This window comes from Haliotis rufescens, unplaced genomic scaffold, assembly GCF_023055435.1.
Source record: "Haliotis rufescens isolate VD_foot unplaced genomic scaffold, xgHalRufe1.0.p SCAF_6, whole genome shotgun sequence".
In the NCBI taxonomy this organism is placed as follows: Eukaryota; Metazoa; Mollusca; class Gastropoda; order Lepetellida; family Haliotidae; genus Haliotis; species Haliotis rufescens.
In genome coordinates, this window is record NW_025964334.1 from 17,962,690 (window position 1) to 17,976,011 (window position 13,322).

At 41.7% G+C, this 13,322-nt stretch overlaps 1 protein-coding gene across 2 annotated transcripts in view; it reads left to right on the top strand.

Moving 5' to 3' along the window:
• LOC124140553 overlaps window positions 1–12,085 on the top strand; it is a 32,890-nt gene extending 20,805 nt beyond the window's left edge. For both annotated transcript variants that reach the window (XM_048385858.1, XM_046508186.2), the window contains 9 exons: window positions 2,136–2,284; window positions 2,873–3,052; window positions 3,603–3,717; window positions 4,266–4,467; window positions 5,117–5,338; window positions 6,395–6,540; window positions 7,640–7,755; window positions 10,589–10,972; window positions 11,317–12,085. In XM_048385858.1, the coding sequence (XP_048241815.1) occupies window positions 2,136–2,284; window positions 2,873–3,052; window positions 3,603–3,717; window positions 4,266–4,467; window positions 5,117–5,338; window positions 6,395–6,540; window positions 7,640–7,755; window positions 10,589–10,972; window positions 11,317–11,518 (1,716 nt within the window). In that variant the 3' untranslated portion in view covers window positions 11,519–12,085. The remainder of the gene's footprint in view (window positions 1–2,135; window positions 2,285–2,872; window positions 3,053–3,602; window positions 3,718–4,265; window positions 4,468–5,116; window positions 5,339–6,394; window positions 6,541–7,639; window positions 7,756–10,588; window positions 10,973–11,316) is intronic.
• Window positions 12,086–13,322: the final 1,237 nt, after the last annotated feature.

Consider the following 13,322-nt stretch of genomic DNA (forward strand, 5'->3'; position numbering starts at 1 on the left):
GTGATTGTCAAGTTGAGGTGGCAATCTCCACCGAATCTATTGAACTACATCCATTATGTATATCCCTATCGCTCTGATCAGGGCAAGGGATTAGATGTATTGTCACAGAGAGAGTGTCACAGGTTAAAGTAAATCTGTGGTAGACCTCAAGAAAGAATAGTATTGAGCTGCCAACCCTAGAGGTTGAGTGAGATGTATATTAGCCAGGGTTCAGTGATTCCAGGCCCCGCTGAGGTACAGATGGAGGGTCGCGGGCTGTCAAAGCTGCCCCCTCCCAGACAAAAAAGATCAAAACCATTTTATAGAAATGTAGTTATAGAAATAAAGACAAAAGCACTATGCCAGTTGTGGTGAGAAACAAGGCAATCAGCACAAAATTAAAGCACAATGTTTTAAGAAGTCATTTTGAGATTTTAGGTGAGAGGTGACAGTGGCATTGCTTGAGAGAGTGAGTTTTGTGAGTTGAAAAAACGACCAACTCTTTTGCCTAGACTGACAGTCGACAGCAGTCTGCAGCAATCTATCAATTTGCTTCAGCATATCTTGATAATCACCTTCATATGATTGGCAAATTCAGCAATGATGAATCTAAATATGTTGAGGGTTAAGGTGTGATCCCAGGGCATTTTGAGCACATTACATATACTCATCACATATAATCTTTTCTCTCTTTTTTTATCCCCCCGGCATATAATGCAGGGGGATATAACAATTAGCCAGTCTGTCTGTCCGTCTGTCCGTCTGTCCCTCCGTCTGTAATCATTTCCTATTCCGGGGCAGAACTTGAAAACAATTCAGTGTATTTGATCGAAACTTGGCAAATCTATCAGTCACATACTGAAGTTGTGCCTTTTGCTATTTAGGAATTTTAGAAGTTTTTATTTTTTACGTTTCCATGGTAACTAGTTGGACTTAGGTTCTATAGGGTAGAGTTCATTTCCGGAGCATAACTCAAAAACTGTTAAATATTTTCTTACAAAACTTTGCATGTCTACCAGGCACATACTGAACTGGTGCCTTTTGCTATTTAGGAATTTTATAAATTTTTATTTTTACGTTTCCATGGCAACAATTTTGATTTAAGTTTTAATATAGGGTGGGTTCACTTATGGAGTATAACAAATAAACTGTTAATATTTCCTTGCCAAACATTGCATGTCTATATATAAAGTGCATACTGAACTGGTGCCATTTGATATTAAGGAGTTTTAGAAATGTTTATTTTAGAATTTCTATTGCAGCTATTTTGACATGGGCTGAGAGAATGTTGGGTCAGTTACCTGGTTTGGGACCATAACGTGTTAAAATGGGCGGAGGATATAGATGACTTTGTTGACTATATGCTTGACTAAAAACCCACAGAAACACACTTGTTTTACTTCATTTTATTTCATATGGATGCGACCATGGTGGATCTTTTGTGGGTAAACAATGTATGCTTCTTCAAGAACATTCAACTCTTGACCCATTACATACAGAATTGCACATTTACTTGTGGTTACTTTACAGACAGCTGCCGGGGGGATATGTCATCTTTGTGATGACTCTTGTCTTTTTGAGGAAATGTATTAATCCATGATACAGCTGGTTGCTTTATGGCTTTTAGTGTAAAGGTACTAAATAATGTACATGCACACTCCCACATTACTACAGTTTGGTCCCCGCTCTATGAACTCACAGGAAGTCAATTCTTAGAGATCTGAAATGCTGTTCTAAACCCAACCACTATTTGTGGTGTTCCCCGCCATGATGTTACTGGAATATTGCTAAAAGCAGCATAAAACCATACACACTCTCTCCTTCACTCTCACTCACTCACTTATTCACTGTCTTAACCCAGCCAAACCCAACCCAACCCATCTCACTCACTCCATATCAATTCCAGGCCATGTCAAACCACACGGGTCCAGCAGACATTACTTGAAAAAACATCACTAAACCAAAAATATAGGCACCTGTCTGTGTGATGTGTGATAATGTTTTGGTTGCAGCGGCTACTGACAATTGTGTAGAACCTGGACGAGGTGCATTGTGTGTGATGTGTGATAATGTTTTGGTTGCAGCGGCTCCTGACAATTGTGTAGAACCTGGACGAGGTGCATTGTGTGTGATGTGTGATATTGTTTCTGTTGCAGCGGCTCCTGACGGGCGTGGAGAACCTGGACGAGGTGCACTCTCTGGAGATGAAGGTGGACACCACTGAGACCAGCCTGGGCAACTTTGGGGGACTGCTGCCCAACCTCCGCCAACTCAAGCTGTCTGACAGTGTCATCTCAGGAATCAGGTACACGGGACGAATTTGACTTGCCTGATGACGCCTACCATAGAATATTAATTTGCACCCGTTAGAGACCTGTCATTAACCATAGAGGTGGTAGGAAACACTTCGTGACCAGGGGATTCTCAATCATTTTTAGTGTTTCACTTTTTTCCTCCCGGCATATAATGTGGATGGATATATTCACCATTTGGTTTTCATCCAAACTTGGTGCATCTATTTACCTAGGGGCTGAAGTTGGGCCTTTTGCTATCGTGGCTGCCGGGGGGATTTGTCATCTTCTGATAACTCTTGTTTTTCCTTGTATTGGGTAAGATAAATTTTTCTTGTATTTGGAAAGCATGAGGGGGCCCAGTGGCAGTTCACTCTGCAGAGTTATGCCCCTTACCAGTATCAGGATCAAGTTGTTGGTGTGGATTGAAATCTGATTGTGAAAGGATGGGATATTACTGAATTACTGTTAAAAGCAACTTTAGTCCCAACTCACCTATTTAGTATTTTTGTATTGAATTGACAGCCATAGCGAAGATCAGTCCTTATTGAAATGATGACATATGGGAGTCGAACTGTTCAATGATGTTTCATGGTTTGCAGAGACATTGGGTCATCCCTACGAGGTCTGCGGGTCTTGTGGATGTGTCGGTGTGGGTTGAGTGAGCTGGATGGAGTAGCCTCTTTGACCAGTCTCAAGGAACTCTACCTCTCGTACAATGAAATATCTGACATCAGCCCCATCAGCATGATCGACACGTTAGAGATCCTGGACCTGGAAGGGTAGGTGCAGTGTGGTCATGGATTGTCCGGGCAGTGTCCAGTTCAGTTATAGTTCAGACATGCTCCAGGCATGCTCCAGACATAGTGCAGTCTCTATGATGACACGATTGATTAAATAAAACGATTGTGTCAACTATTATAATTCAAGAAGCTTTTCAAAAAGCACCTGTTTACATTCTAGTATCAAATACGACCCCAGTACCTTGTAAGTGCTGACAAGAATCAGGATAACGTAGTCAGAGTGATTGTGTGTCATGTAACCTGTGTAATCATCCAAAGGCCAAGAATTGATTATTTTCCAACTGTCACAATACAGCTAGAATGCTTCTGACTTTCTTGTAACCCAACACTCCCTCTCTTCTTATTCCTTCTCAAGAAGCATTGCACATCACATCACATCACATCACACTCTTGAAATTAAATCTTTGAATTATGAAATGAGCACCTTTATTATAAAGGTTTGGTTTAATGTGGGAGTCGTTGACCTGGCAATCAGAATTTGGTCCAATCTGACATGTTGCTGAATCCTTTTGGTATGTTTGTTCTTCAGAAACTACATTGATGATGTCAGTCAGATCCAGTACCTAGCCATGTGTCAGAGTCTGAAGAGTCTGTCCCTGGAGGGCAACCCTGTCTGTCTCATGCCCCACCCAGAATCACAGCAGGTGGGGTGTCTCTTGTTAAATTACTGCACTTCTGGTAATAAGACTTATCTCCCCTTGACCATACACCATTATCCATCACTACACACTATTTCAGGTAAAACGGAAGAAAGTTTCCTATGTTTGAGAATATTGATATGTTAGTAGACTAAGGGTGTGTGGTATTACCAGTATATCGGTAAATTGAGGTTAATTCTTTCCTTGATACGTATCACAATATCATTTTTTCATGCTCAGTATATCGGGGGATTTGAAATAGCGACTTTTATCATGTGTTTTATGTTATACACTTGCCAAATACCTTCACTGCCCCGGAGGGTGCATCCAAGGCCCCAAGATGGCTGCTTATTTATCAAATGAGTAAACATTTTCTTGTACCAGCATCCTTTTTTGTTCTATTTGTGAACTTCCAACCATACATTGATGTTTCAGATTTTTCTGAATTCAAAATTTAGAATTATACAATATATCATGATACGTATCGCAATCAGCCTTGTGCATCACAATATATTGCGATACACTTTAAACCTCCAATACCCATCTCTTTACAGACTGACTATAACTACAGGGAGTATGTGAAGAAAGTCTTGCCCAACCTACAAGTTCTGGACGAGGAGCCACTACTGGACGGGTCAGCCACAGATCGTAAGCCCAACGCTTTTGAGGATGACTGGGCATACCTGGAGGAGTTGCAGAAAGATGCCTTGTTGATGGAGTCCCTGGTTGATACAGTCAACATCGGCACAGAGGCAGGTGAGCACCATCAGACAGGGTGATAGGTGCTATTTGAATCTGAACAATTTCCACGATATTGGCCACGATAATACACCGTACTCAAGCATTGGTCTAATGTTAATCATCCTTCAATCTCATTAAAATCAGATCTTACTTCTCGCTATCGCTATAAGCAAAGATCTGAGGACATCCCATTATGGGTCACGTCAGAAAGACCTTTCATCCAACCAATCAAAGCGTTGCTTACCAGATCATGAAAGGGATAGTCGGAATGTGTTTTCTGATTCTGCAACCTCAAAAACATTAACACGGGGTATTCCATACGACAGTTATAACCCGTATGACTGATTCCGTCTAAATTATCGTCTATCTCTCGCTTCAGTTGGATAGACATTTGAACGGAAGAGGCATTGCACATTTTGAGCAAAGATGTCTCAAAAGCTTGCTCACAGAATTCAAATCCAATTCAAACCATCGATATTGAAACCAGCTGTATTGATGTCATTTTTTCCTATCACTCACTGTCATCTTATATCATTATCATTTCGATCAAGTATGTGAGTTCGATTTTATTTTTTTACTCTGTTTTACATGTGACCTTCCTTTGAACTTCGACCAGTGCTGAAATAGTGTGAACTGATGCTGAAACGTTAACTGTTGTGTCAAGGTTCCCGTCCCGGTACAGCAGCACTACGCCCAGCTACAGCCTACCGGCCTGGCACAGCCCTCAGGAGACCGACCACAGCCTTCCGTCCAACAAGTGGTCACTCCCCATCAGTTGCCAGCCGAACAGTGTCCTCAGCCCGTCCAGCGACCTCAGCCCGTCCAGCAACCTCAGCCCGTCCAGCCACCAGTGCAAGGCCAACGACCGCCAGACCAAGTTCTAGTGGTGAGAATATGTCAGTATGTCAGGCATTGTACAGGTGCTGTGTTTGATGTTTAACTCTGTACCCTGCAATGACATGTCATTATTATTATTATTATCATCATCAACATTATTATTATTATTTGCTAGGGATTGCTATTCTAACCCAGAATGCCTATATGGTACAGGTACTATGACCAGTATGAAAGGATTGACAGCCCACACGTATGAGTCTGAGATACTGGCATGTACAATAGTGTTGCTGCTGGTGGATACAGATGTAAAACATGTAGATTACCTCTGTATGCAGGGCACATGTGCAATATGCACACCTGCTATGTGCACAATACTGTTACAGGAGACCACACAACTGTCATGCTGCAACTGCACATTGCCTAAGGCTACTCTCACTGTGCACATAATTCTACCCTAGAATTCCAGGATTCTCACTGGCTTGAGAAAGCCTTTGATTTTAGATTGGTCTAAAAAAATCTTTGAAGTTACCATCGGTTTTCGGACATCATACATTCTCGGACATACATGTTTTTCACGATTACTCACGCTATAACAAGGGGTGTGGCGTCACACAGACATTGTAAATATGGGCTGTTTTTTAGATAAAGTCATCTTTTATAAGTGATGTTGTTCAGTTGTTCTTGACCTTAGCAGGAAGACTATGAATGTTTCTTAAGCCCTCCGAAAACCCATAACACTGAGATATATTCTGCAATATTCAAGGCCTTGAAAATGTATAATATGCCTTTAGTAGATCTTGAATTTTCGTATTCAGTCTCCATCTCAACTAAACTACCTCGTATCTTAATATATCTTTATATTGTTTGATATCAAAAACTGTTTAAAAATTCCAAGAAAACAATACGTACACATTGGTGTAAATTTACGTGGCCTTGATTTTTGGGATTGAGCCTTGAAAGTCTTGATGTTTGAGACTATCTCTGTGCAAACCCTGAACCCTGAGTTCCAACTGGGTAGTAGGTATGCTCATAGAATACAGAATCAGACAACTTGTTCATCAAACCCACCATATTAAAATAGTTTCTAATTGATGATTTGAATCAGATTCAGTGGAAGTGGATGCAACAAGTGATCTAACTCTGGGGAACGTCATATGTGGGAACCCTTCTCGAGCCCTTAAAAACAGGAGGAAAGTTCGGAGGTCATCTGAGGAGGAGCTGGAGAAGGACAAGCAGAGGCTGATAGCGGAGGTGAGGAGATGCTCCATACTCAGTCCACATCATGGTCTTTAAACTGTTCATCACAGGAGAATGTTTTAGCTCTGTTTACTGTTGAACATGCGTTTCTGGGCCTCTAGATATATACAGTCAAGTCTTGTTAATCCGACATGGTTAGTTGCATATGATTATGTCGGATTAACGAGGATGTTGGATAAACGAAATAAAGTTGTATCAGCTTTCGTGATCGAAAATGTGACAACTTCAAGATAGATAACGATACAAAGACGTAATAAAAATGAAAAATGAAATATTCATATAGTTAGGTTACATTGTTTGCAGCATATGTTTTATGATCGTGCAACCTCTAAAGCTTAAGACAATACTATGGTTAGGGCTGTATGACTGATTCAAAATACTTTAAAAAGCATAGTCTGGAATGGAAGTCACCAGTTCACGAAAATTCTCGATCATACATTTAGATATGATTATATACAAAATCAACTTTAGCAAAAAATATTCTTTAAAACTACGAGAAGCTGTTAGAAGCGAAAGAGTACATGCTGGTCAAGTAACAAAAATGGCGCTTTGCAAAATGAACAGTCTCCATTGACAATTTGAATGAGAAATTTAAAACGAAACATTTTCAAGAGAATAACAAACAGCAAGAAGCGATATTAACTTCATGACTGACCATCTGTCATAATTTTGCCTTGTCGATGTAGAACTTACGTAAAAAGGACGTCAACAGTTTGTGTACGGGCTTGACACTTCACGGCAGTGAGATGTGAAGTGTTATGTTTACTGCAGTGAAATATCAAAGTCTATTATATTCACTGCAATGAAAATGTCACTTTTCTCAACTTCAGAAAACTCAGTCTTTCACACTGAAGTATATAATAAAGCCTGTTACGCATCAATCAGTCTCATTAAGTTCAGACCTTATACACTGATATGATACCTGATAGTTACTTTATTCTATGTTTTATTTTTGTGAAAAACAAATTGTTCCATGAAAGATGAAACAGTCAGGCAAGTGTTGCAGTAGTGTACTATATGTGCATGAACAAAATGTTGGCCGTGATCGTCATATCCCTGTAGCTGTACTGTACTACTGTCAATGTTTCCACAGTCTGGTCACCACATAGCGCTAGCGGAGTCTCGGACTACCTCCATCTCTACAGGGGACAGTGAGCTGGATCCAGAAGTTCGACAGGAGATCTCAGAGTGGCGCAGTCACCACGATAGGTATGTAATCTTACCCATAGGGGCAACAATATCTGTTGTTTATTTTCAGTAACTCTCACCAAGCATTATCATTTTTATTTCATACTGTGGTACACTTGACACTAGACAGCATCATGTTCACCAGTGTTTCAATAATGGGAGGTATGTAAGGGGATTTGAGGAACTGGAGTCCACATGTTCATTTCAAGAGGGGGATGAACCTATCCCACTGTGTGGCATACAATGTTTGATAAACTTTCTGAACCCATTCGCCACCATTAGTTCATCTTGGAAGCAACGTCGCCAGCTCCATCTCTCTTATCACTGACCACATTCCCGAGGCTAGAGAGTTAACTGACTATAAAAGTCCAGTTTCCACCCTTGCCAAACTTGGCTGGAATCCCTGGGCTCGATCGTAGCGCCACCAGTGGCTATTACGAGTTATGTCCTTTCTATGCCTCTCCCATATGGACCAATCAGATTCCACCTGTCATATCACATGCATTTACTTCAAACAAAATGGTGGCGCCCAGTCAAGACGATCTGATCGACCATCAAGATCTTTTTTGTGATAAAACGGTTCTTACTTCGCAAAGTACATCACAAATCACGTGAGCACCTTGATTAAAAACATGAAAAGATTTGGAAAATATCTGTTGACAACAAGTTGGCGATGCACATGCTTTGCAAATCCTGCAATCGACTGAACTCTGCATGACAGTTTACGAACCAGATTTCGATTTCGGTGCACGATTTTGATTGGACTATGCATAGACTCGTTAGCCCAGCCAAAATGTAACTCCATAATCCTAGCCTAGTTCGGCAAGGGTGGAAACTAGACTTGTAAAGTCAGTTAACGCTCTTGCCTCGGGATGATGATCACTGACTTAACACAGAATTTGTCACCCCCATGAACCTGAAATCAATACCCAATCACAGTGCTTCTTCTGAAGACGAGTTTGGTATAGAAACTGCATTCAAATGGCTGCCTCATCCAGACGAGCCCTCAGTGTATTAAACGAATCATAGACTGTAATAAATTCATGTAAGTGTTCAGCTGGAACAGATGTCTTCCTGAGTACTAACATGAGGCAGGGAAGCCCTTATCCTACAGAACGTTCTATTTGCAAGCAAAACTCGAAGTAGAGTACTGGTGTTGTATTTATATCACAAAAGAGCAGTGTAATATGATTACTCTTAGTGCCATATCATTCAAGCTGGCCACAAAATGAGGCTTATGTGGCAGATGAGTCCAGTGTGTACTGTTAACCAGACCGCCTCCGTGTTCTTGTGGTAGAGCGTCCGCCCGAAGAGCGGAAGGTCCAGAGTTCGATCCCCAGCCGCGTCATACCAAAAGACGTTAAAAGATGGTACTTGTTGTTACCCTGTCTGGCGCTCAGCATTAAGGGGCTAAAGCAAGGACTGGTCGGCTCGGGGTCAGTATACTGTGTCTGAGTGGGGTATTCATGTTAAACTGCGGCATGGTATCTCAGTGAGCTAGCACTATAAATTGGCATCAGTCCAGACAAGTACAAGCAGCCACACACACACGTGCATGCACGTCGCTATATAAGTGCAATAATCTTGGACGCGACGTTAAACCCAATTTCACCTCACCACCCGTACTGTAAACCAGGAAAGTTTTGCGAGCAGGAAAGTACTGCGAAAACTGCAAGTGACATACTCACAATAATCTTATGACACAGTTAATTTTGCAGACCAACAACAAACAAAAGAAGTAAGGAGTCCTATTTCTATCACTCACGCCCACACATTGTCAAACCAGCCAGTACATGATTCAACAAATAAACCCTCATATCCTGTTTCCCTAATTACACATGCTCACTCAGTGTCCATACTCTAATTAGTCACTAATCACTAATCTGTTCACAGTGAATCACCGGTTATTGATGAAATGACTTTGTTCCAAATAAACCTCTGTTCTTGCAGCAGTGACTGGGGACCTGGTTTGATAGAGAGATATTCTTTATTTCCTCCAGATATTGAAGATACATATCATATATGATATTATGTATAATTACAGGCTGTACAGTAGTACAATTTAACAATATTATGAGAAATGATAACTACAAAATGCATGACAATCAAGCATTCTCATAACTGTTTTGTAACAGATACAGCCATTTCCTACAGTATCTTGACACAATAACCATAAGGTCACCCCATAGACTTTGAGATAAAGAGCTAACACACTCAGGCATACCGCCAAGTAGTACAGACAGGATTATATCATCGTCCTCACTACATAGTCTTGCAAATGTAGAGACATCTATCACATCACAAAGGATTTCAAATAGTTCATTTCTGTCATTCATATTCAATGCACAATACAGAAAGACATGCTTAATAATATCATGAGCTACAATTCTACATCAACATTCCCTAGATTCTATATTTAGGCATCCCAGCCGTACAAGATGAGACAGGTTTGGGAACTGTTCAGACGTGATGTGACACATCCAGTGTCTTAAAAGCAGCTTGGGTTGTATCCTCCCCAGGGAGCTGAGAATGCCTTTTGTGCACACTGATCCATCAGTAAGGGTTGTAACTTGTCACATCATGAGCATGCTTTAGAGAATTCATATGCTACGATATAAACATTCTATTATTATTATCATTATAATCATTGTTGTTGTTGTTGTTATTATTATCACAGGGGCGGTGGGGTAGCCTAGTAGTTAAAGTGTTTCCTCGTCACGCTGAAGGCCCGGGTTCGATTCCCCACATGGGTATAAGGTGTGAAGCCCATTTATGGTTCCCCATACTCTCCCTCACTCACTCACTCACTCACTAATATTAGCACAAATTGAGAATGTTTATTGTGTTGCAACAGACGTATGGCAGAGCTGGAAAAGGAGAGAGCTCCCCAGGTTCTCGTGGTGGACCACATGGAGCCAACAGATGGGCTCTCGGACAGCTCACTCGCTGACAGTGACGAAGATGACACTGCAGATGGAGATTTCGGGACACATATCGGAAGTGAGGACAGTGTAGTGTACTCACAACATAAGTTTCGAGCTCCTAATTTGGGGCTGAAGCATGATGAGTCATTTGAAGCGGAAGAAGAGGAGGAAGTTGTTATGAGGTCACATCGGAGGTCCCCCAGCCCTAGTCTCAGGTTAAAGTCACGACGAAGCCAAAGTCCAGTACCAGCTGCCCTTATGACAAACGGCAGACAACTGCCCACTCCACCCCTGTCAGGCAAGCTGGCAGCAAGGTTAGTTGCTTGAGATTTATCCACAGTATAAATTTTTCTGTGTGTAAAATATGCATTTGAATATAATATGCACCCTTCATGCTCGAGTACAGGTTTCGGTACAAGTGGTGTTGTTTTTCAAAAAGTATCGCCTTTGATATCTTCACAAGTTTTTGTCATTAAATGTCCTAAGGAAGAGAATTTATGGATGTCAACTTCTTTATTATGAGGAAAACAACGTTTCGGAGACTATGCTTACTCCTTCATGAAAAAGAAGCTGACATCCATAAATTCTATTCCTTTTGTGTATCACTTCTAAGTGCCTTTCAAAAACTTTATTAAATGTCCTGTGCTATTTGTTACAGGAAGAGTGAGATGAGTGTAGTGACGACGGCCACAGGGTTACCTCCCCCTGTCATACGAACACTATCCAACCCTGGTGGAAGTCCGTCACCCCCGACCTCGGGGGGTAGTGTAGCGCGGCCAGGAATCCCCCACCCCCGCATACGGCGCCAGCTCCCCGAGGTTCCCAGTCTACCCTCAAGGCCACCAGTACCAAAGTCCTAGCAGGAACTAAACTAACCCACAGACAGACAATCCCAGGAGGTGTGTGATCCTAGATAAAAGTGTGCAGTGATTCGAGGATTAGCACTTCATCAGGCGTTGCTGGTGTAATTGCCTCTGCCTCAGACCAGTGTTCAAAACTCAGGCAAAATATAAATAGTGGTGAGGCAAACTTCAAAGGCAAAGTGAGATGAAAAAGAGTGTCAGTACTGCTGAATGTTCTCAGTTCAACGTTGTAGTGGGTTGTCCTGTGAACACTGCTGAGATATATGTGCAGTGATGAGAGTGATGATGTGATGGGACATCTGTTGGGGGAGGGTGACCAGCTCCAATAATTACATCCTACTGTGATACTTACATACAGTGATGAACATGGGACTCGACCTGAATGTTCACACCCGTCCAGAGCATCATGTTTCTGATCTGCTGAACTTTTCAGAGTAATATGTCTACCTTATTTACAGGGGGCACGGGTGGCCCAGTCGCCTAAGGCGCCGCGATTCGCTGTGCAGAGTTGCATCCCTTGGGTACGCCAGAAACCTATGATTGTGGGTTCGAATCCCAGTTCACCCCAATTATGTTTCTAGGTTTGTCAGCACCATACCCGTGCTCGTGGGTTTCATCAAAGTGGTAAACGTCTGAGACCTGCATCACTTCGGGCTTTCCTCCCACATTAAGCTGACACGCCGCGATATGACTGGAATACTGTTAAAAGCGGTGTTAAACCCAACTCACACACACACCTTATTTACAGCCTGTGTTGTTATTGGAGTACTCCAGTACAGTGAAACCCTTTTAATCCAATCTGGACCAAATCTGATAAAAACATTGTGGGTATGGAGTGATGTCCCTTTGTATGTATCTTCCCAACAGTAGCTCTCCATAAGGCAGTGTCCAGATTAACAGGGTTTGTATTAACAGGGTTTCTCTGTACACATTATTGTGTATGGTACCCTCTGTGTTATAACCCTGACACCAGCAGCTGTGTGTTCAAGTGTCTCTCCAGACCAGTATGTTCGGAACCTTCCCATGTCATCCTTCTGTCCTCCCAGTATTCATCAATCAAGTCATCCGTGTCTGTCTACCAGCATTATGTTTGTCCTCTTGTCCCAGGCTCATTGTTTTGTTATGTGTCATGAACTAGATTTAACACAGAATATTACTGGCATTTAGAAGTGATTATGTTTGGCATTAAACAACAAACACACATGGCAATATTCCTGCTATATGACAGCGGTCTGTAAATAATTGAGTCTAGTCCAGGCAAACAAGTGATTGACCTCATGAGTATCGATCTACGTAGTTGGGATACGATGCCATGCATCAACCAAGCAAGCTAGCCTGACCACTCGATCCTGTTAGTTGCCTCTTACGACAAGTGTAGTTGCCACTGTCAACATGAATGTGTTACTGAAACCAATTCTAATCCGGATCTTCATGGGTCAGAAGTGATTATAAATTACAAGTCATTAGAAAGTGTATTTGATTTTACCTACTGCAAGTTCATGGACACCCCTCAATCAAAACAAAATGAATTTTCAGAGAATAAGGTCTGTGGTAAAATTATTGTTAGGCCAGCCTGACAGTCAAGGCCAAGCACACTCAGCAGGAATAGCAATCTACTTCCTCCAAGATATGCCTGCGGTTCCTGCCGGAGAAGTGCTGAATGATTCATGTACTGTTGGGTGTAATGTATGGGTAACTCATAGCTTCGTGTGTATACTCCATATGATTCAGGCAGAATTCTGAGGTTAGAAGTAATCTATACTTGTACAAGGCAACTAAACGAATCAGATGGTCACACTTA